Source organism: Antennarius striatus, chromosome 12, assembly GCF_040054535.1.
Source record: "Antennarius striatus isolate MH-2024 chromosome 12, ASM4005453v1, whole genome shotgun sequence".
Taxonomy (NCBI): Eukaryota; Metazoa; Chordata; class Actinopteri; order Lophiiformes; family Antennariidae; genus Antennarius; species Antennarius striatus.
In genome coordinates this window covers 14,308,702-14,336,361 of record NC_090787.1, presented here as the reverse complement: position 1 = coordinate 14,336,361, position 27,660 = coordinate 14,308,702, and the positions used below count along the sequence as shown (strand labels likewise).

General features: G+C 39.9%; 2 protein-coding genes across 8 annotated transcripts in view; both read left to right on the top strand.

Moving 5' to 3' along the window:
* zmp:0000001200 (dedicator of cytokinesis protein 9) overlaps positions 1 to 19,143 on the top strand; it is a 70,803-nt gene extending 51,660 nt beyond the window's left edge. For 3 of the 7 annotated variants that reach the window (XM_068328406.1, XM_068328409.1, XM_068328403.1), the window contains 37 exons: positions 113 to 300; positions 400 to 465; positions 543 to 635; positions 727 to 850; positions 958 to 1,076; positions 1,332 to 1,418; positions 1,532 to 1,621; positions 2,487 to 2,602; positions 3,292 to 3,361; positions 3,446 to 3,571; positions 3,681 to 3,752; positions 4,417 to 4,563; positions 4,659 to 4,742; positions 4,859 to 4,970; positions 5,291 to 5,469; positions 5,595 to 5,711; positions 6,158 to 6,275; positions 6,365 to 6,492; positions 7,400 to 7,514; positions 7,604 to 7,670; positions 7,766 to 7,813; positions 9,536 to 9,672; positions 10,509 to 10,624; positions 10,711 to 10,848; positions 10,929 to 11,111; positions 11,671 to 11,784; positions 11,873 to 12,088; positions 12,310 to 12,367; positions 12,588 to 12,694; positions 13,153 to 13,275; positions 13,391 to 13,504; positions 14,778 to 14,924; positions 15,012 to 15,222; positions 15,731 to 15,921; positions 16,008 to 16,108; positions 16,195 to 16,333; positions 18,077 to 19,143. In XM_068328406.1, coding sequence (XP_068184507.1) covers positions 113 to 300; positions 400 to 465; positions 543 to 635; positions 727 to 850; positions 958 to 1,076; positions 1,332 to 1,418; positions 1,532 to 1,621; positions 2,487 to 2,602; positions 3,292 to 3,361; positions 3,446 to 3,571; positions 3,681 to 3,752; positions 4,417 to 4,563; positions 4,659 to 4,742; positions 4,859 to 4,970; positions 5,291 to 5,469; positions 5,595 to 5,711; positions 6,158 to 6,275; positions 6,365 to 6,492; positions 7,400 to 7,514; positions 7,604 to 7,670; positions 7,766 to 7,813; positions 9,536 to 9,672; positions 10,509 to 10,624; positions 10,711 to 10,848; positions 10,929 to 11,111; positions 11,671 to 11,784; positions 11,873 to 12,088; positions 12,310 to 12,367; positions 12,588 to 12,694; positions 13,153 to 13,275; positions 13,391 to 13,504; positions 14,778 to 14,924; positions 15,012 to 15,222; positions 15,731 to 15,921; positions 16,008 to 16,108; positions 16,195 to 16,333; positions 18,077 to 18,202 — 4,487 coding nt within the window. In that variant the 3' untranslated portion in view covers positions 18,203 to 19,143. Of the gene's footprint in view, positions 1 to 112; positions 301 to 399; positions 466 to 542; positions 636 to 726; positions 851 to 957; positions 1,080 to 1,331; positions 1,419 to 1,531; positions 1,622 to 2,486; positions 2,603 to 3,291; positions 3,362 to 3,445; positions 3,572 to 3,680; positions 3,753 to 4,416; positions 4,564 to 4,658; positions 4,743 to 4,858; positions 4,971 to 5,290; positions 5,470 to 5,594; positions 5,712 to 6,157; positions 6,276 to 6,364; positions 6,493 to 7,399; positions 7,515 to 7,603; positions 7,671 to 7,765; positions 7,814 to 9,535; positions 9,673 to 10,508; positions 10,625 to 10,710; positions 10,849 to 10,928; positions 11,112 to 11,670; positions 11,785 to 11,872; positions 12,089 to 12,309; positions 12,368 to 12,587; positions 12,695 to 13,152; positions 13,276 to 13,390; positions 13,577 to 14,777; positions 14,925 to 15,011; positions 15,223 to 15,730; positions 15,922 to 16,007; positions 16,109 to 16,194; positions 16,334 to 18,076 lie in introns of those variants that run through there. The other 4 variants (XM_068328405.1, XM_068328407.1, XM_068328402.1 and 1 more) reach the window with 2 other exon arrangements.
* Positions 19,144 to 21,209: 2,066 nt separating this feature from the next.
* On the top strand, positions 21,210 to 26,779 carry slc15a1a (solute carrier family 15 member 1a). The gene is made up of 19 exons (XM_068328412.1): positions 21,210 to 21,283; positions 21,425 to 21,524; positions 22,122 to 22,212; positions 22,307 to 22,390; positions 22,491 to 22,573; positions 22,670 to 22,756; positions 22,852 to 22,941; positions 23,016 to 23,060; positions 23,146 to 23,178; positions 23,261 to 23,349; positions 23,842 to 23,923; positions 24,007 to 24,126; positions 24,228 to 24,368; positions 24,454 to 24,500; positions 24,733 to 24,834; positions 24,930 to 25,041; positions 25,669 to 25,806; positions 26,087 to 26,194; positions 26,322 to 26,779. Exons 1-19 carry the CDS (start codon positions 21,210 to 21,212, stop codon positions 26,535 to 26,537), a joined length of 1,842 nt encoding a protein of 613 aa, XP_068184513.1. The 3' UTR covers positions 26,538 to 26,779.
* Positions 26,780 to 27,660: the final 881 nt, after the last annotated feature.

The window sequence follows — 27,660 nt, the reverse complement described above, 5'->3', positions numbered from 1 at the left end:
ACCTCTGAATTTGCTCCATGCAGCCAATGAGAGAGATGAAAGCCGTTCCAGATTGATCACATGGTCTGCAGGCTGTTTATTTAATCTCACTCCCTCCCACTTCTGGGTATAGATTGTGTTACATCATCCTACATTCCTGTGAAGCAGCTTGATGTCAGTGAGAAGAGCAACATCTTCTTTGAAGTGGAGGAATTTGTGCCCTGCATAGCCAAATGCTCTCAGCCATTCACCATCTACAACAACCACCTCTATGTCTACCCCAAGCACTTGAAATACGACGGCCAAAAGTCATTTGCAAAGGTATCACAGAGTAAGATTTCTCAGGATGCTCAATACATAAAAACATCTCAGACCCTAAACTTTTTCCTCCTCTCCTTCCTTCATCATTTCTGACCTCAGGCTAGAAACATAGCCGTCTGTGTTGAGTTCAAGGACTCAGATGAAGAAGATGCCGTTTCACTAAAGGTAAAATCAGACATGTCCCAAAAGTGGCTCCGTCGCCCCGGCCATCAGAGGAACTAACCGTTGTCATTTTTTAATAGTGCATCTATGGTCGACCTGGAGGACCCCTGTTTACCAAAAATGCCTTTGCTGCAGTCTTACATCACCAACACAACCCAGAGTTCTATGATGAGGTAGGACACGCCCCTCTAGGATTCAGATTTGATAAACGCTGAAGTATGTGTGATCTGTGAGCGAATGTTTCTTTGTGCTTTTTATCCTCAGTACAAGATTGAGCTGCCGACTCAGCTCCACGAGAAGCACCATCTCCTCTTCACCCTCTACCATGTCAGCTGTGACAGCAACAGCAAAGCCAGCACCAAAAAGAGAGACCTGGTCGAAACTCAGGGTAAAGCTCTGAATCACAGTCACATTATTTTAGATATCAGTGTTTTGGTGCGTTGTCGTTATTGGCGTGAAGCATCAGGCAGACCGCTGATCATTCTCTTCTCTCAGTGGGTTACTCCTGGCTCCCCCTGCTGAAGGACGGGCGGGTGATCATGAACGAGAACCACATCCCTGTGGCGGCCAACCTGCCTGCTGGATACCTCAGCTGTCAGGAGAGCGTCTCCAAGGTAGCACGCATCGTCACGCGTTCAAGCAGCGCTGCTTTGGCTTCAGCTACTCAGATTTATCCTTTCTTTTCATTCTGTCTTTAGTGGAAAGTTGAGTTTTATCTGCAGACTATTACCATTATTATCACTATTTGAAATTGCATTTTGGGGTAGAAAATTTTGAAAATCTGCAACACAGTCTTTCCCTTTTCCATGGAAGTAATTAGAGTTTTTACTGAGGTATCGAGTGATTGTCATTCTTAATTTACATTACAGCATTCAAACCCAGAAATCAAGTGGGTTGATGGAGGCAGGCCATTGTTTAAGGTGTCCACTCACCTGGTCTCCACTGTCTACACTCAGGTTGGTTTTTGAATTAAAGGAACCTTGACGTCTGCTTCACGTCAAAATGAGCATTAACAAGTATCTTTGCAGAATAATTGTATGTATCCTGATCATGTTTGCTTTCCTTTTAGGATCAACATTTGCACAATTTCTTTCATCACTGTCAGAGCAGTGCCCTTGCACCCCACGGATCAGGAGGAGAATTGGTCAAATACCTGAAGGTAAAACAATAAGAACTGGAGGATTAACATAATGCTAACACTGATTTAAATACCAATAAATACATAATATTTGTTTGGCCTCCTATACTTAAACATTACTCTATTCTGAAACACACGTTTTGAACGTTATGTCTTTAAAACACAACTTGTTACTCTAACCCTGCATTCCTGAGAGATGCTTTATAGATGTGATGCAGGTAGCATTTCAGTGTTGACATGCACAGGATACCTGAGAGCACATCTCTGCAACAATGCAGTAGTTTAATGTTAAAACTGTATATATATTGTATTTTTTACAGGAAAGAAAAATTTATAATTGGTTTCACACTTGATCAGCCTTACTGTGAAGCTTCAGATGGTCACTCTTGATTGGATGTATCAGAGTGACTCCTTGGATCACAAGCAGATTAATGTGTTACTTGGTGCCAGAGCTTGACAGAATTTAACTGGATCTTTTTTGTAAAGATCATGGCAGTTACTCACTCAGACATCTATGACCTGCTGCTGTAGAACCAGTAGCTCAGCTACTGCTGTTTTCCTCCACTCACAGTTCTGACATTGAGGACAAGGTGTGGTCTAATGCAGCTCTTGGGTTCTAACATCAACATAACAGTAACACAAACAATGGCCGAACAGATCCAGCAACACGTCTGCCGGATAACTTGGCAGAACCAGTGGTAGATTCCAGTACACAAGCAGTTACGTAACGCCATCGGCATCCTGTCGTGTTCTGTTCAGCTGAGGCACGAGGCGCTGTAGGTTCCAGTAGTGCAGGAAGTCAACGCCCCTGATTCCACCTGATTCCCATCACTATACATCAGTACAGCCGTTCCACATGTCACCCTTTGTGATGGTTTGTTCTCAGAGTCTGCATGCCATGGAGAGTCATGTCATGATCAAGTTCCTGCCCACCACCCTCAATCAGCTGTTTAGGGTGCTAACCAGTGCCACCCAGGAGGATGTAGCTGTCAACGTCACCAGGTAAGTTTCCTGAAGGCCAAACCCGACTTAAAATGTACATTTCCTTTAGATTAGAATGGAAATTTTATTTCTTTAAACTTTCTTATTCCATTTATCTATTTGTATATAACACATAAATTACATCACATTTATTGTAAGCAGCTGCGTGGTTTAATGGTGATGTCCTCACCTTTTAAACAGTAGGTCAGTGCTACAAAACTATGAGAGAAACATATGATCGTGAAGGAATACATCAGTCAGCTGGCACAACAGCAGGCATGCTGGGAGTTCTCCCCTTGGTGGAGGAAGCTTCTTTAGGAAGGATATCAATAGTTTAAAATGTGTAGAAGTATCATGATGAACAGTCGAAGGTTTAGAACAGCTCGGAGTTGCAGAGATAACATCACAACAAATAAGAAATAATGGACTGCCGTCCCTAAAAACACACTGCAGCGACCTTCAAACCTTGACAGTCACTGGCTGGAAATCGCCACGGCCCGCCTCATCACAAAGAGCGGATATGGATGCAAGCTTAGCAGCGTGGTCACTCCACGCCACCGTATCAAGTTGTACACAAAGAGTTATCTGACCCTGAAAGGTGTGCTGAAAGGGTGACGTGAACCTGATCCGGCCTGAAGGCTGTGTGAACTTGTCGCTTAGGCTCCTTTAGATCCACTTCCTCACTCATGATTTTATTTTCTTTCCCATAGAGTCATGATTCACATTGTCGCCCAGTGCCATGAGGAGGGGTTGGAGCACTACCTGAGGTCATACATGAAGGTAACGTTCCTGTATCGCAGCTGGCTGTCCATACGGTGTGTTTGTACTGTACTGAATTCTCATAGCCACGTGTGTGTGGTACAGTTTGTATTCAGGACTGAGCCCCACACTTCCACCACCACCCGGACGGTGCACGAGGAGCTGGCTAAAGCCATGACCGCCATCTTGAGGCCTTCCACAGACTTCCTCACATGTAACAAGCTTCTCAAGGTGACAAATTTAAATTCCTGAAAGGATTTCTGTAATTAAATTCTATAATTAAAGCTGATATTAATTTCCTTTATACTGTTCGCTGATTGATGTTTTGTGTCATCTGCAGTATTCCTGGTATTTCTTTGAAGCCTTAGTCAAGTCCATGGCTCAGTACCTGATACAAAGCTGTAAAGTGAAGGTATGTCTGCCTCAACATGTTTGACTGGCTCAGGGATGTCTGTTCCTGTGTGTTCCAGTACAGCTTATGTGCTGTAGCTGACAGCCCCACTACCGCAGTCAAAGCATAACCGATCCACATGCGGTCCTGTTTAATAGATTGCGCCGGTTCATTTCCCATAAGCATCCACATTCCTGTGTTTAACCTTCACCGCAATAATGTTTTGAGGCTGCAGTGGAAGCAAGAAAAAAAACGCTCCAGAAGAGAAGCTGCGGCTGGCGTGATCTTGTGTTTTTGTTGTTGTCATCAAATCATTTTACTGCAATTAAGAGTACAACCCACTAGAAGTGTTATGTGACATGATGATGAGGCAGTATACACATGCAGGTAGTCACTTGTTAGCTGTGTGCTGAGGCACAAGTATATGCTCTGGATTTTTGAACGTGATTAAAAACGTTGGACTAGAAGAAAATAAATGGTGCCTATTTAATGAAATTATACGGACTCAGTGCTACACAATTGCTCATTGTCTCAGAATGAATGAACTGTATCGTAGTTTTAATACAAAAGTACTCTTCATCTGTGAGCTGATTAGAGCTTTAGGTTTGTCCGGTTGAAGTTGTGCTTCCTTGGCAGCAGTACGTCTAAACTAAGCCATGTTAATGCAGCGTACTCTCTTCTCTAGTTGTCCAGGAATCAGCGCTTCTCAGCATCCTTCCATCACACCGTGGAGACGCTGGTCAACATGATGATGCCACACATCACACAGAAATACAAAGACAATCTGGATGCTGCCAGGAATGCCAACCACAGCCTGGCAGTCTTTGTTAAGGTCAGGAGTAACATTCACTTCATCCTGTGCTTCACATGTTTTATTTTTATCCACCATATACATTACAGAGTTGTTTTTTCCTTGTCTTTCCGCAGCGCTGTTTCAATCTAATGGACAGAGGCTTTGTGTTCAAGCAGATCAACAACTACATTAACTGTTTTATGCCTGGAGACCCAAAGGTAACTTGAAAAGGTCTTGATATCTCCCCAATGGAGAATGGCGTTCTCTGCTCCACATGTTCTGAGGGTGGAAGTTGTGTTGTGATGTCTGTGATTTCTGTTGTTTCTAAATGCAGACGCTGTTTGAGTTCAGGTTTGAGTTCCTCCGTGTCGTGTGTAACCACGAACATTACGTCCCTTTGAACCTGCCCATGCCGTTTGGAAAAGGAAGAATCCTGAGATTTCAAGGTAATGTGTCAGTTTTCTCGTCTAACATGAGAACCAAACTAAACAATTCTTCTTATTCTCTAACCCATATCTAAAAATAGTGTCACTGAATGTTGTAGCTGAAGGGATCATTTTGTAGACATTGTGTGAAAAGATTATTGGTGGTGTGTGAATGTCAGATATGTGGTGGTTTTCTGTTCAGGTTGATTTTACTCTGAATCTATTTTTGCCTCATTTAGAACATTAGATGAATGCCACTACCAGTCAATTGTCAGCATGGGTGTGATTTGCGTCATACGATCATCCTCCCCCTCCTCTTCCTTCTCCTCCTCCTTCCCCAGATCTCCAGCTGGATTACTCACTGACAGATGACTTCTGCAAGAACCACTTCCTGGTGGGACTCCTGCTCAGGGAGGTCAGTGCAGCTCTGCAGGAGTTCAGGGAGATTCGACAAATTTCCATCCAGGTGCTGAAGAGCCTGATGATAAAACACACCTACGACGACCGTTACACCTCCAAAGTAAGGGAGGCCTTCTTACGTTCTTTATTCTATACTAAACTACTGCTTTACCCTGCACTTGAACAGCACCCCAGTACCTGATGTGGCCATATGTGCTGTTAAGAGTTACTGTCTTTGTGTTTCAGAGCCAGCAGGCCAGGTTGGCCACGCTGTACCTGCCCTTGTTTGGTCTGCTCCAAGAGAATGTCAACAGGCTGAACGTGAAGGAAGTTTCCCCGCTCCCCACCAACCACGTAAACACAGTAAGGATGCCTTCTAGTGGCTTCAGGGTAACATTCCCTAACAGTCCAGTGACTTCATTCATGTCATCAAAAAAAAACAAATCCTGAGGTCACACAATTCACAAAGAGGAGGAAACATGAATGAGATTAAGATAAAAACAAAAAGAAGGAATTTAATATTCTATACATTTAATTTCAAACATGGCAAAAATAACAGCAGGTAATTACATTTTTGCTACGTTTAAAAATGCATACAAGCGCACTCATCCAGAACTTAAACAGTGACAAAATATTATAACCATCACAATTTGATGGTGAATTTTATTAATTATAATCACAAGATACAATGTGTTAATTTGAATCGATAACCTGAGATTGTGATTGCAGATATGAGATTATATCCCCTGTGGCTTTTTACACTATATGATGTTTAGTATATGGGTTTGTGATGTTTTCTCTCTGTTCAGTCTCAGAATGGACGAGAAGATTCCCTCCTCACCAGCGCGTTGATGACGCCTCCCAGGTCCAGCACCTTTCTGGACACCAGCCTGCACAAAGATGTTTTTGGAGTCATCTCTGGTACTTGTGAGTAGGAATCTGAAACTCAAAATGATTTCAAAGCTGAGAGAAATGTTATTTTTCCGTTATACATATAGAATTATTTTTCTTGACAGCTTCACCTCACACATCGTCAACCCCCAACATTAACTCCGTTCGCCATGCAGACTCTCGAGGTTCACTTATCAGCACTGATTCTGGCAACAGCCTGCCTGAGAAGGACAAGACCAACTCTCTAGACAAGGTACCACAAGCTGCCCTTAAAGTCAAGAGTCAGGCTTCGTAGGTCCACTGGGGACAAAAATACACCAGTAAGCCTCCCCTTTGTTAACTCGTGCCCTTAACTCCTTTAACTGTCCGGCTGACCGATCCAGACTGAGAAGTCTGTTAGGAGATATTCTGTCAATGTGCTTCGCTTCTTTACGGACGCCGAGACCTCGCTCTCTGTACACACCAAACATGTCACCGTGGATTTTCCCCTGCTGTCTGTCCCCTGTCAACCAGAGAACACCCTGCAACCCAGCACCTCAAGTACCAAACACCCTCTTCTAGAAATGTCCCATTTGGGAATGTTAGTGTGTTCCAGTTTCCAAAAATCTAATTCCTGTCTTTTCCAGATAAGTCTAAGTTATCGACCTTTTTGTTCTATGGTGCCACAAGCTTGAAGCAGAGAGGATTTCTTACTTTTGAGTCTCTCTTCTGAGTGTTGTTAGATTTTCACCGCCTCCAGCGAAATCTGAGAGGAGGTAAAACAAACACAACAGACTGCATTTGACTGTAGCGCTGTGTGTTTTATCTTCTTTTTGTCTTTTATGAGTTTATTCAGTCACAGTTTGCAATTACTCTCAGCTGAAACTGCCGTGGGTGAAACAGAAAAAAAACCTCCCCTCTTTGATAAAAGTAGGGATTGTGTTTCTCCGGCTTTTCATTCTACTGTGCAACGTCCCGTAACACCTGAGTGAATAATGAGTGTTTCTTGATCGCTGGCCTTTAGATGACTCCTTTCTGATCACATCAGAAACACTGCAAAGGTTTTATTTGTCATTCTGTTGCCTGGACTGTGAACTTCCAACACAAAAGATTGAAACTGAAATCCTGTTTTTAATAGCTGATTCATCTGTCTGTGTCTAAATGGAGTCTTTGTCTCTCAGAACCAGCATTCCTCGGTCCTGGGCAGTACTCTCCTGCGCTGTGATAAACTGGACCAGGTGGAGATCAAGAGCCTCCTCATGTGCTTCTTACATGTACTCAAAAGCATGTCTGAGGGTAACGCGTCATTCTGTCTGAACGTCTGTTTGACTGTCCTGTCTGATGCTTCGACTCAGAGCTCATAGGTGAAACCTTTTGTCCTCCAGATGCTCTGTTCACGTACTGGAACAAGGCCTCGCCTGCTGAGTTGATGGACTTCTTCACTCTAGTGGAGTAAGACAGTTTGGATCGCCTTCTTAAAAACCCTCAAATCAAGAGCACAGATTCAAGTTTTAATGTGACCGATTTTTCCCTCAATGTCTCCTCAGAGTGTGCCTCCATCAGTTCAGATACATGGGAAAGAGATATATCGCAAGGTAACGTAGATTTCAGTGTCTGAGGGTGACATTCATATTTTTAAAGGTTTTGAGTTTAACTATCTGGAGTTGAATTCTTCATGTAGGATTTCAGGTTTTCATCTTTGTTTTGTTTTTCTCTGACAGCTCATTTACATGGGCACATATAATGAACACCAAAAATCATCGATACAAAACTCTTCTACATTTATACATAAGTAGCCTGTTTTTATTCAAACTGTCGTAGAATTTCTTTTCAAAATCACGTTTACCCATTTCTTTTCAATGACTTTATAAGCCCACTAATTTTTGCTCTGTATTTAAAATTCTCTGACTTTGTCTCTTATGAGTCAATTGTGATATTCAAATTTTTAAAAAAATGTAAATAAATGAATCTACACTTCAACATTTAAAACCACAAGAACTGTGCAGAACCTCACTATCATGAACAAACACTTTTTATAATGGATCACAGCCCATCAAGCGTATTGTATGACAATGATGGAGCTTTTTCAATAGTCTGGTGTAGAGCATGTGTGACTGTTGAACTTTGCTGTTTTACATGAACTATTTAAACACAGACGCGTGGGAGCTGTGGCCCCTAAGGGCCTCTGGTTCTCCCCTTCTAACCTCCCACCACTGTTTCTATCTCTATTCACTTAATGCTGGCAAGTTTAACAAAATGACATAAAAGCTGGCTCCTGCCCGTCTTGCTGGGGTAAGACTTAAGGTGGAACTGAAGGCATGACTTTTGGCTCTGAAATCATTTCGTTTCCATCTCATTCTTACATGCATGCTGTTCGTTGTGAGTTTCTGTAATGCTGCTTCTGCTGCTTTGATGACTGTAACATTAAAATGCACGCCACACACTATACTGTATATTTCAAGTCTTTACTGTTTTAGTAGCACAGTGGTTGTTATATGTGTAAAGATCACATACTAAAGATTTCCAGCTGCTTTCTCTGTCTTGATAGTTTTATAGATGGGATGCTGTGTAAAAGATATATAAATATTCAGTCATTTTCAATAGAACTGTTTAGCAGGGGTTTGATGAACTTAACCCAGCCCCTGTAGTTAACACAGCGATAACAGTGACCCCATTTTCACCTGATATCCGTCACATAAGGTTGGAAACAAGGACTCTTTATTTGCATTTCCAAAAACCTTCTGTTTTCAAGTGGCATCGTTTTCGAAAAAGATCTTCATACATACTGATCTGTAAATACTGTACATCTGAAAACGCTGGAGTATGATTCAAGGAGGCCCCAGCCACTCCATGTCCCCCACAAAGGATAAGCATTTACAAAAAATGTGGTGTTTAATTCAGTAGAATCCATGTCTAACTTCCAAAGATGCCCCTTTCTTACGATACTCTGAATTGGTATCAGCTAACCTGTTTACCTCTTTTTCGCATTTCTCAACCTTTCTCATTTTATTTTAGCTTATCTCTTCCGCTTTTTGAAATGTTTTGCTTATGAGGTAAATCTTTATATTTCTTACTCTAAATTTTCCATTGAGGAAAATAGATTTGGATCCTCCATGTTTTAATTCTATTTTACACAGCATGGAATTGTTTTTTTTAATCAACACCAACAACATTTCCATTTGCACTCAGAGTTTTTAAGTTATATTTACACAACTTCCGTTTGTAAATGTGTGTGTTATTCACCCTAAGTTGCTGCACTAACTCTCACTCTGCCACTAATCAGCCGTTGGTCTAACATTGTCCTGTTTCCTCATCAGGAACCAGGATGGGGCAGGACCTGTAGCACATGAACGCAAGTCTCAGACTCTGCCTGTGTCCCGTAACAGGGCGGGAATGATGCATGCCCGCTTACAGCAGCTCAGCAGCCTGGATAACTCGTACACATTTAACCACAGTAAGTGCCCCATACTGTACCTTCCATTAAATACCCTCTAAGCAGAGGAACCCTCATGCTCTCCAATGTATCTTTCATCTACATCACCCTCTTCTTCACCTCCTGGTTACACTTATTTTCAAGCAGAGGACAATGTTCATTGGCAACAAATTGAATTCCGTTCCAGGTAGCCCAGGTAGCTGTGTGACATAACATGGATCTCATCTAAAGGGTTAAACTCTGCACTCTGTTAATGGCATCATTTAATACAGTTTCTTTGTGTTTTCAGTGTAAGAAAGATTTCAAGTATTCTTGGATTATCTGTAGACCATGGTAAGAATGTATCAGGTTGACAGGCAGTTTGTGAATTAAGAGCATGCCTGCTGTAACTGAACATTAGCTTTCAAAATCCTCTCATCCCTCTGGCCAGCTCATCTACTTTGAATTTCATTTTACATTTCATTCTCTGAAGAAGAAAAAAAACAGTATTAAATGGTTTCATTCCAAAATACCAAAATGCCTCTTGTATGTTTAAGGAAAGTGCTGTTTGAAATGGATTAAGTGAAATCCGTCATTAAAAATGATTAATTACACATTGTAAACAAAACTTGAATTTATGCCTCACAAGGTTGGGTTGTCGCCGCTTATTTGGTTTACGTTTGGGGGTTTTTTTCTCAGTTTTTTTGGAATGAAACTTAATTCTCTTCAACTTAATCTTTTGTATGGTTGCTTCAAAACTTTCCATTTTGAAGCAACCATACAAGTTGCCATATCTCATAAATATGAGATATGGTAGGATATGTGGTGGTGTGCACTGAGGATACAGTAGCTACAGCTCTGTGTTGTGTTTTCTCCAGCCTACAGTCACTCTGATGCAGACGTGTTGAATCAGTCGGTGCTGGAAGCTAACATAGCCACTGAGGTGTGTCTGACTGTCCTGGACACACTCAGTATCTTCATCATGGGATTCAAGGTAACAAACAAACACACTGGACACGTCACACATTGACTGTATAGTGTGAATGTACTTCACTGTGACAATACCTGGTGTCTCCACAGACACAGCTCTGTTCAGATCATGGACACAGTCCTCTAATGAAGAAGGTCTTTGATGTCCACCTCTGTTTCCTCCGGATCAATCAGTCAGAGACGGCCCTCAAGCAGGTCTTCACATCGCTGCGTACCTTCATATACAAGGTGAGAAGAACACTGGTTCCCATGCTAAGAAGGCTCTCTTTTTTGCCTGGAGTTAATAATTTGTCTTCTTCACCCTTTAGTTTCCCTGCACATTTTTTGAAGGCCGTGCCGACATGTGTGCCGCTTTCTGCTATGAGATCTTGAAATGTTGTAACTCCAAGCTCAGCTCCATTCGTAGCGACGCAGCACATCTTCTGTACTTCCTCATGAAGAGCAACTTTGACTACACAGGTCGCAAGTCTTTTGTTCGGACGCACTTGCAGGTGGGTAAAAAACAATCATTTAAAGTGCACTTAATTTACTGAAAATGTTTTGGACTTCTGAAGATAGCAGGTCTTGTTTGACAGATTGCAAAAGGTATTTAATAGTATTTCTATGCAGCACCACCTGTAAGCAATCAATAAATAAAATTGTACGCACACACTGACACACATCTGTGTTTTGGAGAATCCCCATCAAATCCAAGTAAATTATTGTTTCTTAACATGAATCATACAGTTTTTACCTTTTAATGACCATTCATACCCTATGGAACACATTTTTAATATCTCTAAATTGATCTGATAACACCACGACGGCGGAAGAAACAGGTTTGAAGATGAATGAATGAATAAATGATCTGAAAACAGGCATTTATTTTATATTTTCATGATAACCAAATGCAGAAGCTCATTTTGTGACATCAAAAACTTACCTTTTTTATTTTCTGCATTAAGGGTAAGCAGAAAATAAAATAAAAAATACCGCCTCAAAAAAAGAACAAATAAGGCTTGATTCACCAATGACAAAGGCTAATTCTCTTTCTACTCCCCTTTTTTTCAGGTAGTGATTGCTGTCAGTCAGTTGATCGCTGATGTGATTGGTATTGGCAGCACTCGCTTCCAGCAGTCCCTGTCAATAATCAACAACTGTGCGAACAGTGACAAAACCATTAAGGTCAGGAAAGAGTTGGTTCAGCTTCAACTCTCAAAGACATTTTCCTGAACTATCAATAAAATTGTCATCTTTTCTGCATCTTCAACAGAACACAGCTTTCCCGTCCGATGTAAAAGACCTGACCAAACGTATCCGGACTGTTTTGATGGCCACAGCTCAGATGAAGGAGCACGAGAGAGATCCAGAGATGCTGGTGGACCTGCAGTACAGTCTTGCCAAGTCCTATGCCAGCACGCCTGAATTACGCAAGACCTGGCTGGACAGCATGGCCCGGATCCACGTGAAGAATGGAGACCTGTCAGAGGTCTGTGATGGGAACTGATTGGGTGGACTTTGGCTGAATGATAACAAAACTAAATACACAACAGCCTCTCTTCATGTCTGCATCTGTTAACGTGTCTGTACAATATCAGACAGGTTATATTTGTCTATGGGGGAACTTTTTTTGTTGTCGTTGTAATATGTAACATAAAAACTACTCTCACCTTATGTTTATCTGACCGGGGTTGTTCCTCTTCTTTACAGGCGGCCATGTGTTATGTCCACGTTGCAGCACTTGTAGCGGAATACCTGCGAAGAAAAGGTGCTTCAGTAAAATGTTTACACCTACATACAGCCACCCTTTTGGGTGACTGGTGTTCATAGAGCCGTGTCTGTCACTGTCTGGATATTCAGACTGTATTTCGGCAGTCTTGGAGAAGTAACTTCTTGTTTTGCAGATCTTTGAAATATATTTTTAATTTTGTTCCACTTAAGACTGAGTCAGGTGATAAATTGCTGTCTCATCTTTTTAATGTGTGAAGGCATGATCAAGCAGGGCTGCTCAGCATTCCGCGTCGTAACGCCAAATATTGATGAAGAGGCCGCGATGATGGAGGATGTCGGCATGCAGGACGTCCATTTCAATGAAGTATTTACATTTCTATCTAGTCTCTGTTTCTTTGGGGATAAGCTTATACCAAATGACCGTAATGGAATGTTGATATATGTATTAAGGGACATTATTATTATATTCTTATAATTTATTTGTTGTTCTCCAACATTTCTTTAAATAAATGTCATTTAAATAATCTCTATATTTTATCACAAATTGAAGCTCCCAAGGTAACAAACATAACATTATAATGACATTTTATTACTGGGTATTTGTTTTCGTAAAAAAAAAAAAAATTTAATATTTAACAAAACATTGCTATCCAAGATGGCAGTTTTCATTTCCAGTGGAGTCTGGGTTTGATGTTCACAATAAAGATTGTGTCAGTCTGTACTGCAGATGTGTAATTCCTCCTAGTGTTCACATTTTGTAATAACATAAGTGTTGTGGTTATTTATTTAAGCTAATTTCCATCCGTTCTTTTGTTCCCTCAGGATGTCCTGATGGAGCTTTTGGAGGAGTGCGCTGACGGCTTGTGGAAAGCTGAGCGTTACGAACTCATCTCTGACATCTACAAGCTCATAATCCCTATTTATGAGAAGCGCAGGGACTTTGAGGTACAATGTAATAGGAATGTCATTTTTTCAGAGTAATCCATGTTAATTCAGCACTGGTTGTGATATTAGCATGTAAAAATAGGGTGTTAAATCGGGTTTTTATTTGTTTGCACAGAAACTGGCCCACCTGTACGACACGCTGCATCGGGCATACAGCAAAGTGACGGAGGTCATGCACACAGGGAAGAGGTTGCTCGGCACCTACTTCAGAGTGGCTTTCTTTGGCCAGGTACATTTAGCTCTCAGAAAATAAAGAACATTCTGACAACCAAATATTTCCACTTTAATTTTCCAGACCGAAGTACGTATTGCTTATTTGATCTCTGCACTAACTTTATGTAAATTTATGACAAGTTGACGTTTGTTTTTTTAAATAAAAGCATGAATATTGCTTTGGTCACTGCAGTTGTAAAGTAATTCACATTGCATACTTGGACTGCCTGAAGAAGTCTTTATTTTTCAGAGCATGGCCACATGTTGTGGTATTTTATGGTGTTATATTCCACTCTAATACCCTTCTCTGCTTTTTATGCTCTTTAAAGGCAGCGGTAAGTTGTACAGTAGTCTTCTGAGCAGCCTAACTCTGTGTCCTTGTGTTATTGCTGTAATCCACATGCACCTCTCAGACAGTTTTCTGATTCAAATCACAACAACAATCAGTCATTGCAGCTGCTTTCTGTTTCTGGGACTGTGTTGCATGGCGTTCGTTCATTACACCATTTCTGTTTTTGTGTTTCCAGGTGTGTGTTTGTAGTACTGACACTAACTGTTGTCCTAACTTGTTTTGCTAATTATTTTTGGGGTGTGATTGCCTCTGCCTGTGTGCTATGAGTTGGTGTCTATTTGATGAGTTTGTCTAACTGGTAATTCTGTGGTTTGAGTGTGTTTCTTATGATTTATTTATAGTTTGTACCAAGGTCTAATTGAAAAAAAAAATGATTTCATGTTCTGCTGTCCACACCCCTGTAGCCGTACCAGTTTACTGACTCAGAGGCGGAGGTAAATCAATATGAAAGTCAGACTGCTGTGATGTGTTAGACCGTGTCGTCTTCCCTGGCTAACGCAGGCAGCATATTGGTTATCTTCTAGCTCTTTAACTCCTTCAGTCCAGCCTCCAGTGTTGTCCTAACCATAGTCGGACAGGATTCATCCGCATGGCTTCACCCATCAGCTCATCAGACCTTTTTCCCCGTTTACACACAAGACAGACTAAATGCTCTCACTGACAGTGTGAAGTGTGCACACTCCTTCAGTCTGTTTGAGACTGAAGGAGTCATTTGATTGACAGTAGGGGATGTTTTAATGTTGTTGTACTGTGCTTTGGCATTAGGTAGATAGAAGGTTGTCCATTTAGAACCTGCTAAAAAAAAATCCCAGTCCACAGCTGGTAGTATATCACCATTTAATTTTAACTAATCCCTACTGACAGCTTCTCATCTTTGTGTCGTAAAAAATAATCATTTAGAACTACTTTGACTGATTTTGACTCTTGTGTTTTATAGGGCTTCTTTGAAGATGAAGACGGTAAGGAGTACATTTACAAAGAACCCAAATTCACCCCTCTGTCAGAGATATCACAACGGCTCCTAAAACTCTACTCTGAGAAGTTTGGACAAGAGAACGTGAAGATGATTCAGGATTCTGGAAGAGTAAGACACGTCACCTGTGATGATGATGATGTCAGCTTTATGAAACATCTTGCATTAAGGGGTTACAATGTCATTCATTATTTGTAGATTAACCCCAAAGACCTGGACTCTAAGTATGCGTACATTCAAGTGACACACGTGACCCCTTACCTGGAGGAGAAGGAGCTCACAGACAGGAAGACGGACTTCGAGAAGAGCCACAACATCCGTCGCTTTGTGTTCGAAATGCCTTTCACCATATCGGGCAAAAAGCAAGGCGGGGTGGACGAGCAGTGCAAACGCAGGACTATACTGACCAGTACGTAACTCTGAAGCATAGCATAAGCAATGAAAATAACCTCATATTGCAAGTCCACAAACTTATGGAAAGGGACTGTTTAAGGTTGTTTGACAGTACAGGTGCATCAGAAGCAGAGATATCCAAATGCTAAGCTTTAAATAATCAAGACCTTGGTGTTTTTTGCTTCAGGTGAGCTACGGTATTAATGCTAATGACCCCCAATTATCTGTAGTTTAAGAAAAACAGGCTTCAGATACACATGATGGGGAGGGCTTCCACGTGTCACTCCTTAGAAATGTCTCGTGCATGAATGGAAAATCTTGATTACATGTGAACGTGTCAGCTGTTTGTCAAGGTCCTTACCTAATCCGAGTTGGTCATATAGTTTTATGGTCCAAAAGATCCAAAAGTTCAACCTTACATTCTTATCTTTATAATAAAACCTTTCAACAGGAGGAAGCCAGGATTGTATTCTGATCTGTAAACTGTTGTTCACCTCTCTCCTTGTGCTGTTTCTCTCTCGCAGCCACACATTGTTTCCCCTACGTAAAGAAGCGTATTGCAGTGATGTATCAGCACCACACTGATCTGAGCCCCATCGAGGTGGCCATCGATGAGATGAGCAAGAAGGTGGCCGAGATCAAGCAGCTCTGCTCCACCAGTGAGGTGGACATGATTCGGCTGCAGCTCAAACTGCAGGGCAGCATCAGTGTTCAGGTACATGCTTGTGCACAAATACACACGTATGGAACATGAGAAAGGTAATAAAACAAGAACATGGCTTCCACACACTCCCCCTCCAGGTTAATGCCGGGCCGCTTGCATATGCCCGAGCCTTTCTGGATGATTCAAGCGCAAAGAAATATCCTGACAACAAAGTCAAGCAACTGAAAGAAGTCTTCAGGTGAGAAAAGACTCTTACAGCTTGTAATAGCAAACATTTTTGATCAGGTTTATTCTTTTAACACGGCTTGACTGTTTTTTGAGCAGGCATTTTGTGGAGGCTTGTGGTCACGGCTTGGGCATTAATGAGCGACTGATTAAAGAGGACCAACAGGAATACCACGATGAGATGAAAGCTAACTACAGAGACCTGGCCAGGGAGCTTTCCATCATCATGCATGAGCAGGTAAGAACAGTGTCGGTAATAAAGCAGCACAATCGCTTTCTGCTATACTAATATTAACTATGATCTGCTTCTGAGACAGGATTTGTTAAGTAGGTTGAACAGAGCCATTTATTGAGTGTTTGATGATGTGACTGATATCATGCTGATAACACCATTCTCTGTTTCCCCCTTGTGCCAACATAAGCAGATTGGATGGTAATGCAAGAAGCACCATTATACAATAAAGACTGAGTTCTAAATTGTTGGTCCAGCCAGATGCACTCATCTGATCTCGCTGATCACATCAATCACATCACCGATTGATGTGATCAGTGAGATCTGTCTTACGTTAGGATTGGTTGAAACTCAAACTGCAATCCACTCCTGTTTCTTCCAGCAGTAAAAAAAAAAACAAACTACCTGCTAATGCTAACATCTATGTAATGACCTCAAAAGCACTGACTAGATTGGCTGATCATCCTTTCAACAGACCTTATCTTTATATCCCTGTAATAAATAAGAAAACTCCATAAAAGTGTAAACTATTCCCACACATGGTACGCACTTTAGGCATTCAGAAGGATTCATTCATTCTCCTGATCATGACTACAACTAAGTGAAATGTCCATCACAGTTTTCCATGTTCAAATATCATGTTTTATCCACAAATTTGAAATTTTTAATGGAAAGAAAAGGAAAAGAACAAAATACTGGCAAAAGACGAGCAATTAAACTTTTGACATTTTGGCATGAAAGTTGGTTTGAACAACCGTTATTCATCAGGACAGTCGACTGTTAACTCTGTGTCAGACAAATAATTTCAGGGCTACTGCTAGTTTAAAAATCTAAATTTCAAGCACAATGATTCTCGCTCAACTGTTTACACCCCTGATGAAGCAACTGGCTTATCCAACAACTCTTTGTGGACTTGCATCTCTTTTGGATTGTATTTCAACTGCATATGTACACTGTGCATGTACACATATGTTTGTACATATACAAATTCTTATGTATATGAATGTGTTTTCCAGTGAGTGGATAATATATGTATGTGCATACATATGCATGAGCATGCTCAAATACATATATGGAACGTGGTTTTTTTGATATAGGTCTGATCCAAATGCTTTGGAGCATCTCTATTACCATGGTAACATCAGCATTCACATGTTAAGCTTTTTGGTTTTTTGTATGAGGAAGCAGCCTTTGCATCAGCTGTGCAGAAAAAAAAAAGCAGTAGTCAGAGCAGCCCTCATTTTCTGCTGCATGCATCATTAAAGCTCCAGGAATAAAATCATATAAAAGTTTTGAATACTGTAAACATTTTTTTGCATAGAGTTTATGCAAAAAAAGGGGGGAGGGGGGGTAAGATTGAAGCCACTGTCACATGTCACATGCAGGTAGCCAGAAGCTGATTTCCCATGGACAAATACGAGAAACAGGAAGAAGCAGTTAGACTGGCTCTGTCTGGGACAGGCCAGTCAGCCAAAGCTCTTAAAATTAACATCTTGCATTGGGCTTATTCCATACGATAAGTTTGAAGGTCAGTCTCTCACAAACAGAGCCTGAGTACCTGTTTCCACGAAGTCAGACAGCTATTGTCTTTGGTATTTTTGTTTCTATAGAGGTGGATTAGTGGCATCAATCTCTCTGTAGGAAACCAATATCATCCAAAATGTGAAGCTGTCTCTCACAGAAAGAACATATTTATTTCATGAAGTTGTGTCTCGTGAATAACTGTGAATATGTTATTGGTTCTTTCAGATCAGTCCAGTGGAGGATGGCATGAAGAGTGCTCTTCCAGACTCCTTACACATCTTTAACGCCATCAGTGGCACCCCAACCAGTACTATCATCCAGGGCATCCCCAGCTCCTCGTCGGTGGTATGATAGTTGCCTGGGTTAGCCGTGAATTCAGCGGTCTGGGGGCACGCCAGAGATACTACTTCTGAACCTCAAACTTCACTCAGCTTAAAGGGAAACTTACCAAAGCACAGACAGCTCTGACTCCCTTTCTCCGTCATCTATGACCAAGGCACTGGACTTATTTAATGTACACACAAGGCATGGTAACTGTTGGATGTGGCCAAATGAAATTCCTAAGGTGAAGCCTGATACTGGAGCTGGAGAAACGACAGCTTTGTTCCTGCTGTGAGACAAGACGTATACTGTCTGCTTCAGCCTGTTTCTACCTGAAAAGATTGAGTAATGGTTTCTATGGAAACATTCCTGTATTGATCCTTAATATGCATGTCATTACATCACACCCACCGCACCACCAAAAGCCCATTTTTGTGTATTTTATTAATGCTCCACACTGTGTTTTTTTATATGTACAGTATTCCACTTTTATAAACCACTGTATTGATGTCTTCATGAACAACATATGCTGCATTCATTGTCACGCATCCTCTTGTACATGACGTTATATTTCTACAAAAATGCAAAAGAGCCTCTTGTGACTCATGTTAGCTTTTGACCTTATTTCATGTAGAATGGGAGTCTTTTCTACATATTTAAAGCCACTGCAAGCAAAGTATATCCCAAGTTGTTTATTACTGTTCATAGAAAAAAAAGGGTGCAATATTTGCAAATTATCATGCTGTGTGTGGCTCATACACTGTAAAGATGATGTTCACCTTCCGGCAAAAGGGAGAGTGAAAACAGACACTATACCTACTGTGGAAGTTATATGAAGCTTTTACCGTTCTAGTGTTTATTGAAATTGTTTTATATTTGAGAAGCTGTTTTATTTAACGCAAAGTTACTGTTCTGCTGTAACAGATTGTTCTTAATGCTTTTCTTTTAAATAAAATAACTCATTTCCCTTCACTTGGACTCGAGCTTTTGTTTCATGTCTGCATTTATGGAGTTTATTTATGCGCTTACGCCCTGAAAATTGTGGTGATCATGGGAGTTAATACCTTTTATGAAGCAGGTGCTGAATATAGATGACTCCCCATGTGTTATATCTTATGTTCTCACCCGTCATAAAAACAGTACAGTCAGCATTGTGGAAGACAGATCAAGAGCTAATGAGTTTATTTATTACAGGGACACTCCCCCATGTCTCAGTGAAGTAACACTTAAGGTTGGATAATTAACTGCTCTCTGTTTTGTCTATCCAAATGAGCACCAGACTGCAATAGAAAGTGCACAAGTCAACTCAAAACATGACAGGTAAGTCCGTACTGTATTTCTGTTTGTGTCTGTGTGATTTATGAGTTCTTTCAAAATCCAGCATGGTAGACATTACAGAGTTTTAAGATGCAGATTTATTATTTACTATTTTTTTGTTTTATTTTTATGGAAAACCTGTTTCAGTCGTAGCTGATATTTAAAATGGCTCTGAATATAAATTCACAAGTATGCAGCTTGTAAGGACCTCATGTTCTCTAAATGTGAGAAAGAGCTGGTTAGCTAATCTAGTTTCATTTTATGTGCAGAAATCAAAGACCCAAATCAAACCAGGGGAAGGGGAAAGGTACGTATTAATTAAAGTAAGCAGAACTGATATAATTATAAACTACAATAATTGTATTACCTGGAGAAAAAGCAGGTTTATATGGTACTGTATAAACAATTTCTAATAATACTGTATGTACAATATCACAAATGTGCTGTTTGAAAGGAATGAACATTTTGTTCAGTCTTCTTAACTGCAGGATGAAGTATCTAGATAGCAAAAAATGAAAAATAGTAAAGAATAGGTTAACAATATTGTTTCATAAGGAATGCAACAATCAAGAATGATAAATTACCGTTCGTTTCATGATGTTGGGGCGGCAGTGACTCAGCGGTAGAGTGGGTCGTCCAATGTTCCAAAGATCGGGGGTTCCATTCCTGCTCCCGCCCAGCCACCTCGGAGTGTGAGCTGACAGTGGGAGGTGTCAGCTCACCTCCTGAGCACTGCTGAGTCGCCCTTGAGAAAGGTGCTATCCCCTTTACAAGTTGCTCAATAGGGCAACTTGTAAAGGGGATAGCGCCTTGTCTGCTCGTCACTCGACTGCCCCCACACTGCATGCGTTCAGACCCCTGTGTGTGTGTTACAGGGCCTGTACACACTAAATATACATGACTAAGAACTAACAGCGTGACCCAGAGTGTGCAACTAACTAATTTCCCTTTGGGGATCAATATAGTATACAAAAGAAAAATACATTTTCAAAAAATTACGTTTCTCCTCTGCCCTGCCATTAATCCATCAGAGCAGTGTGGTGTTTGGTTACCCACTCAGCATCTTCTTCATCGTTGTGAATGAGTTCTGCGAGAGGTTTTCCTACTATGGCATGAGAGGTGAGATCATTTCATTCCAGAACTACAATCACCGCAAGCAGTTTTGATGATTCTTTACAATAACTTAGATGACCTAAACCCTAACAACCCCCAACACACACACACACACACACACACACACACACACACACACACACACACACACACACACACACACACACACACACACACACAGCTGTCCTGGTGCTGTATTTTAGGTATTTCTTGAAGTGGGACGATGACTTGGCCACATCCATCTATCACACTTTTGTGGCCCTGTGCTACTTGACCCCTATCCTTGGGGCCATTGTTGCAGACTCCTGGTTGGGAAAGTTTAAGTGAGTGGCTACTTTTGTTGATATTTATTGAAACCCTCCTAGATAATGAAATGTTTCATAATTTTTAATATCAAATGCTGATTGTTTCATTTATTTTTCCAATTACTTTAGATGACACGTTATTTTTACTCAAGTCCAATACTTATATTAGTTTGTTTTTTTTAATGTTGAGATTTTCACTGAATAAAGGAAGGAAGAACTTCTCTGATGATGATCTATTTCCCTCTTTCTTTTAAAGGACTATCATCTACTTGTCCATTGTCTACGCAATCGGCCAGGTTGCGATGTCTGTCAGTGCAATCAATGACATCACAGACAAGAATAAAGACGGGACACCTGATAACATGACCTTTCATGTGTGAGTTTATATTCTGAAAATTTGCAGTATGAGTAGAAAATTAGCATTGCAATAACTGAGTCAAAAACTACTAAAAGGGTTCTCTGCAGGCGGTTTATATTCCACTCCTCAGTACTCATGGTCCTGGTCCTCTCCTCACAGTGCACTGTCCATGGTGGGTCTCTTCCTCATTGCTCTGGGCACTGGGGGCATCAAACCTTGTGTTGCCGCCTTTGGTGGGGACCAATTTGGTGACAATCAGGTTAGAACTTTACCCCTCTACTCCTACCTGACCATCCAGTGCTTTCACCTAAATGCTCTCTGTTGTGTACTAATATGATCACAGTAACAATGTTTGCACACTGATATTTTTCAGACTTGATTTTTATCATGTTCATCTCAGTTAAACATATCAGCATGTTAAGATTAGTGAATTAGAAATAGACATAAGGAAAAGAGTGCCACTAATCTCAATGCAGGTATTGGACAATTTTTTATTTTAATCTGATGATGCTGCTAAATGAGATGTTACAAGAAAAACCAAAAAAAGTTTGAAAATCAATGTCTCGGGTCTTAGGGCTAATGTATATAGTCCCTGTGGCATCAGGGAAACTACATACATGTTTCCCCATTTGGTATCATATAAAAAGGCATTGATTGCAGGGGAAATCTAAAAATTTGAAAATGCTAAAAAATCTTGGTCTGTGGAGTTATAAAGAAATTGCGAGACTTGGGCATACTTCTTTGTTTTGGGATATGTTAGCCTCAAGTAGTAGTGATATCAGGCACATCCCATACGACAGTGCAAAACATGCAGGTGACACAAGATAAATGATCACTGATTCTTTCGTCTGTGCAGGAATCACAGAGGAGAACGTTCTTCTCTGTATTCTACTTGTGCATCAATGGTGGGAGTCTCCTGTCAACTATCATCACTCCAATCCTTAGAGGTAGAGTGTAAAATGAAGCTCAGGATGAACTGGGATTGTCTCTGAGCATGAGTGACAATGAAATTGAAATTTGATGCTGCTTTACTTCTTGCAGCTGAGGAATGTGGCATCCACACCAAGCAGGAGTGTTATCCTCTGGCCTTCGGTGTCCCTGCAGCACTAATGGTAGTTGCACTTGGTACGTCTAAACCGTTTGGAGGCTTTCACTCTGTGCATTACTAATGTAAATATTTGCATTACATACCGTACGCTGATAATGTTGATGTGATTTTTGACAGTGGTGTTTGTGGCTGGAAGCCCTATGTACTATAAAGCTGAACCACAGGGAAACATCATGATGGATGTGTGTAAATGTATAGGGGTGAGTCTTTTCATCAACACAGGCTGCGTTAAGTTTTAACAACAGCTGCTCTGGGTTTTTCTTAAAACATTTTTCCATCTTATGTCTCTCATTCAGTTTGCCCTCAAAAACCGCTTCAGGCACAGAAGCAGTCAGTACCCAAAGAGGGAGCACTGGATGGACTGGTCTGAGGAAAAGTATGATGTAAGTTTTCTCTTTATTTAATTCTCTAGAGTTAAACTGCAATCAAAGTACTTCATCAGTCAAATAACAACATTGCTTTTGTGTCTGTGTTAAAGAAACTCCTTATTGCTCAAATAAAGATGGTTCTGAAGGTCCTGCTTTTGTACACCCCACTTCCAATGTTCTGGACGCTGTTTGACCAAAAGGTACTGTCAACATACTCTTCCATAAAAAAATGCTTTAAGAGAGCACTGTACCAACCTCTGCATTTCCATTAAAGGGGTCAAGGTGGACTCTTCAAGCAACCACCATGGATGGGAACTTTGTAAGTGTGATAATTGGATTAAACATAAATATATCCTAATCAAGGAAAATATTTCTTGATGTCTTTTTTGTTTTTGTATCTGCAGGGTCTGCTTGTAATCCAGCCTGATCAAATGCAGGTAAGTGAAAAAATTAAAATCATGTTTCATTTGACTGAATGTTTTTCTGTGTTGTGTTTTCACTGTAATTAATGTTTTGAAGACGGTCAATCCCATCCTGATCCTGACGCTGGTGCCCATCATGGACAGTCTCATCTATCCTCTGATTAAAAAATGTGGTCTGAACTTCACGTAAGTACTGCTGTGACTTCTGAGGCCATATACAGTATCAACCAGTCTATATACATACAGGCCAGGCCTTCACAAGTATATTGATGGTAATAATATTTCGTTTTCGAATATGCAGAGTTTTGTTTTATTTCTTATATTTATTTATTTGTCGGAACAAAAATCTCTATCCTCTTCAGAATTCCTTCATTGCACTAAATTTACTAAAAGATTGACATATCCAAGGACCAAGTGATAGTGGTTTATCCATCTGCGACATCAAATAAGAAAATTTCACAACATGTAGGGCTGCAACTGAAAACAGAGTTAGAAAAAAGCTCAGTGATGAAGGCTGATGTGATTCTGAAAATGACATTCTGCACAGGAAATTATCGAACCTGCAGACATGAGACCAGTATCTAGTTACTTGTGAACCAAAAAAAAAAAAAAATGACAGTCATAAAAACAGTAATTTTTTTTACATATTAGTGACTGAGCTAAATATTAATTCAACAGGCCTTTGAAAAGAATGACGGTGGGAATGTTTCTGGCAGCTATAGCGTTTGTCTGTGCTGCTCTGGTGCAGCTGGAAATTGATGTAAGTAGAAAACACCATTTATGATCATTTATTTAAAAAGTACAAAGTCACATAACTTGCTCATCTGTATTCTTACCTTTCAGAAAACATTGCCTGTCTTCCCATCAGCCACCCAAACACAGTTAAAATTGCTTAACATGGGTAGTAATCCAGTGACAGTTAATCTGGAAGGCAATGAACCTCTGGTACTTCCTGCAAATAAGGTACAGTACATCCTCAACTTGATTTCTGAAAAGTAATTGCATTAGATTCTGTCAATCTTGTCTATTATTGCACCATTTTAACAGTTTCTTTTGTTTTGAAGGCCAGTGATGACTTCTTCACATTTGAAACAGAAAGTGTTAACATTTCAATCAATGACACAGTAGTGAAAACTATTTCTATGACCAAAAGGCAGCGACGAACACTTCTGATCCCTTCAAACTTTTCTGATGAATGGCTACTGGTTAGTTAAAGCACAGAAATAATGAAAATAAAGGCCAGACCAGAGATATTTAAGAATTAAAATAACCAGCATCTTATTTCCTCAGACTGAAGATTTAACTGTGAAACCGGAAAAAGGCAGAAATGCAATCCGGTGAGTTGAATCAAAAATTATCAACTTAACTGATCAGTTGAAATACAGTACTGTAATACTAATGATTTTTATATTTAGTGACAAATATTTTTTTGGAAATCACAGAGCTGCAGCTTTAAACTTCATCTTCAGTGCCACTTTTTAAACTAAAGCAATCCCTGTGTGTATTTTGGTCTTTTTATTGTAAAATATTACAGCTGTAATAATTTTACTCAATGTATTCCCATTTCAGATTTATAAATGGAATGAACAAAACACTGAACATACTCACCTCTGAAATTACAGAAATTGAAGCATTCAGTTATTCCAATAACACCATATTAAAAAATGGAAAGTAAGGAATTTGTTTCCCCTTCTGTAAGTCACTATATTTATAAGTAGACTCTTGTAATATGATTTAATAAAGTGGTTTTTGTTCATTATTATCAGGGTCACCTTCATCATACAGAGTGAGTCACAGTCATGTGAATACATTCGGGAGTTTGGATTTGGAAGTTCATATTCCGTCTTCATCCCAAGCACATTAGTCTTTGGGCCGAGTGTAAGTTCACCATCAGACTCACAACATCATAAATCTTGATCAGATGTGAAAAAGGACATCTTATTTAATACATTAGCCAACCAATTAAATTTTATTTTCATTGATTCATTCTCATTCTTCACATGGTAAAAGACTGCATTTATAGGTTTGTTTATCTTCATGTTATTTGTAATTATATTCAAAGCAATTTAAATGTGGATCTAAATAAGAAACATCAGTAAAAGGTTTTCCTTTGGAATATCTTGTTAGATTAAATGAACAAATTTCCTAAAAAGACCATCAAGGTTTTGATCTGATTATGTATTGGTCATGGGGTTTTTTTGTCTTATGTATCTTATTCCTATTGGCATTTTAAGACATTTAAAGGTAGAGTGGTGAGCCATTCTGAATATTTCTTCAATACAATGAACACAGACACACGGTAGCTCATTAAGAGTCAATCCCACACAGTGACATTATAAATATTCACTCATGCATGTCAATCCACAAATGAAATTGCAGTAGGTGGATTTTAAATATACATACATATGTCTTGGGATTACATCTTTTGGCTTAGGCTGATACATATTATTGGGAAGTTGAATTAATGCATTGTGGTTGTTTTTTCTCTCTGTTCATTTGCCTTAGTGTCAGGACTCTATTACTGAAATAGAATACATCAAGCCCAACTCGGTTCACATTGCTCTCCAGATCCCACAATACTTCTTCATTACTGCTGGTGAAGTGATGTTTTCTGTTACTGGTCTGGAGTTTTCCTACTCACAGGTAAACAGCACACATTATTATTATTTCAGTGATTTACAATGAAGTAGCAATCACTAAGGCTACTTGATTTAAGTTCGATTATAATTGTGGTCCGCGGTGCACTGGCGTCACGCTCAGAGTGTACCCTGCTTCACGCCCTCAGTCGGCTGAGATATACACCAGCACACCGTTACCCGCTACGGCAGAAGAAGCGGGTTTCATGATGAATGATTGAATGAATGAATATAATTGTGGTTGTTTTTGACTTAATTATTTAATGTCTTCCTTTTGTGTCCCTTAGGCACCTAATAACATGAAAGCTGTGCTACAGGCAGGTTGGCTGTTAACTGTTGCTGTTGGCAACTTCATTGTACTGATTGTGGCTGAGCTTGCAAAGATTCCCAAGCAGGTAATGAGGAGTTTTCCCTAACTACATCTACATTTAAAGGAACGAAAGATGAAAACTGTTTCTGTGTCAGAGTGACAGCATCAACACATTATGACGTGTTCATATCATGTTTTTCTTCTTTTCAAAGTGGGCAGAGTATCTCTTGTTTGCCTCTTTGCTGTTGGCGGTGTGCTTTATCTTCTCCATAATGGCCCATTTCTACACCTATATTGACCCAGCAGCAATTGAAGCCCAGTTCAAGAGGAAATCTAGTGATGATGACAGAGATGAAGATGACATAACTCAGCTAAAGGAGTTAACTGGGGAGATGGGGGAAGATAAACCAAAAGAGAGTAAATTGTAAATAGTTCAAAAATGTAAAAAGTTAAAAAAGGCAATAGTAATATATAATAATAGTGTACTCATGACGGTGGATTTAAAGTGATATAACATTCAGTTGTTGTCTTGTGTATTTGTATGCATATGTGTGTAAGATAGGTACAGCTGTGGTGAGATGATTTAGCTTTTCTATTTGGAAAAATTGAAATTCAGTGTTAATTTACTTTAGTTTGTAACTGTTTTATTATTGTATTATTTCCTAACATGCCCATATTATTAAATGTAATTCCTCTTTTGTATTAAAACTATCATCCATATAAGACGGAAGAGTGCTGTTTTTGCTATACATACATTTAGCTGACAGGGCGTCAGTGGAGTTTTGTACTCCCTAAATATTCATTTCATTCATATTATTTTTGCATTTGAGAGTGAAAGTACATGGTTAACAATAGATAAAATGGTACCAGATAAAGTTTTAATTGACATGGGTTGGTTTAACCCAGGATTTTGCAGGGGACAGAGTCAATGTTTGAATTTCATGGTGGTGTTTAATCAGCATTTTCATCATCAACTTCAATGTTTTGGAAAGTAATTATTGAGAAACACCTGAATGAGCAAAACTACCAAAGTCATCAATAAAGTAAACTCAATACATGAATCATTGACCCATGAAATGCAGTGACATAATAATATAGAGATGTCACTGTAAATGTTATGTATATTTTATCGTGAAATTTTAACTTTGATTTCTCTGAAATTATTAATATATCAACAAAGCTACAGGCTGGCAGAGAACGAAAGCTACTAGGGTCAAAACCTCAGAGGTTCTTCAGGGTGGTGTCAAACAGATGATTTCGCTTCAACATTCCAGAGTCCCAATGTCCTCTTTTTGCCATTTGATCAAGAGCAAGCAACCTGAAGAAGCTGCCATAACAACTTGCAACCTTGAAGCACACAAAGCTACACAGAATGAAAAACTACATGAAATATTCTCTCTTACCTCACACAATATCGAGGAAGAGAAAGTGGCATCCATTATATGATGAATTCAATCTTTGGAGGAGACATGGATCCAGAGCTTTGGAATAAAAGAAACTTGGTTATCTCTTAAAGTGTTTGCATGCATTTTGGCTACAATGTGGCATCAT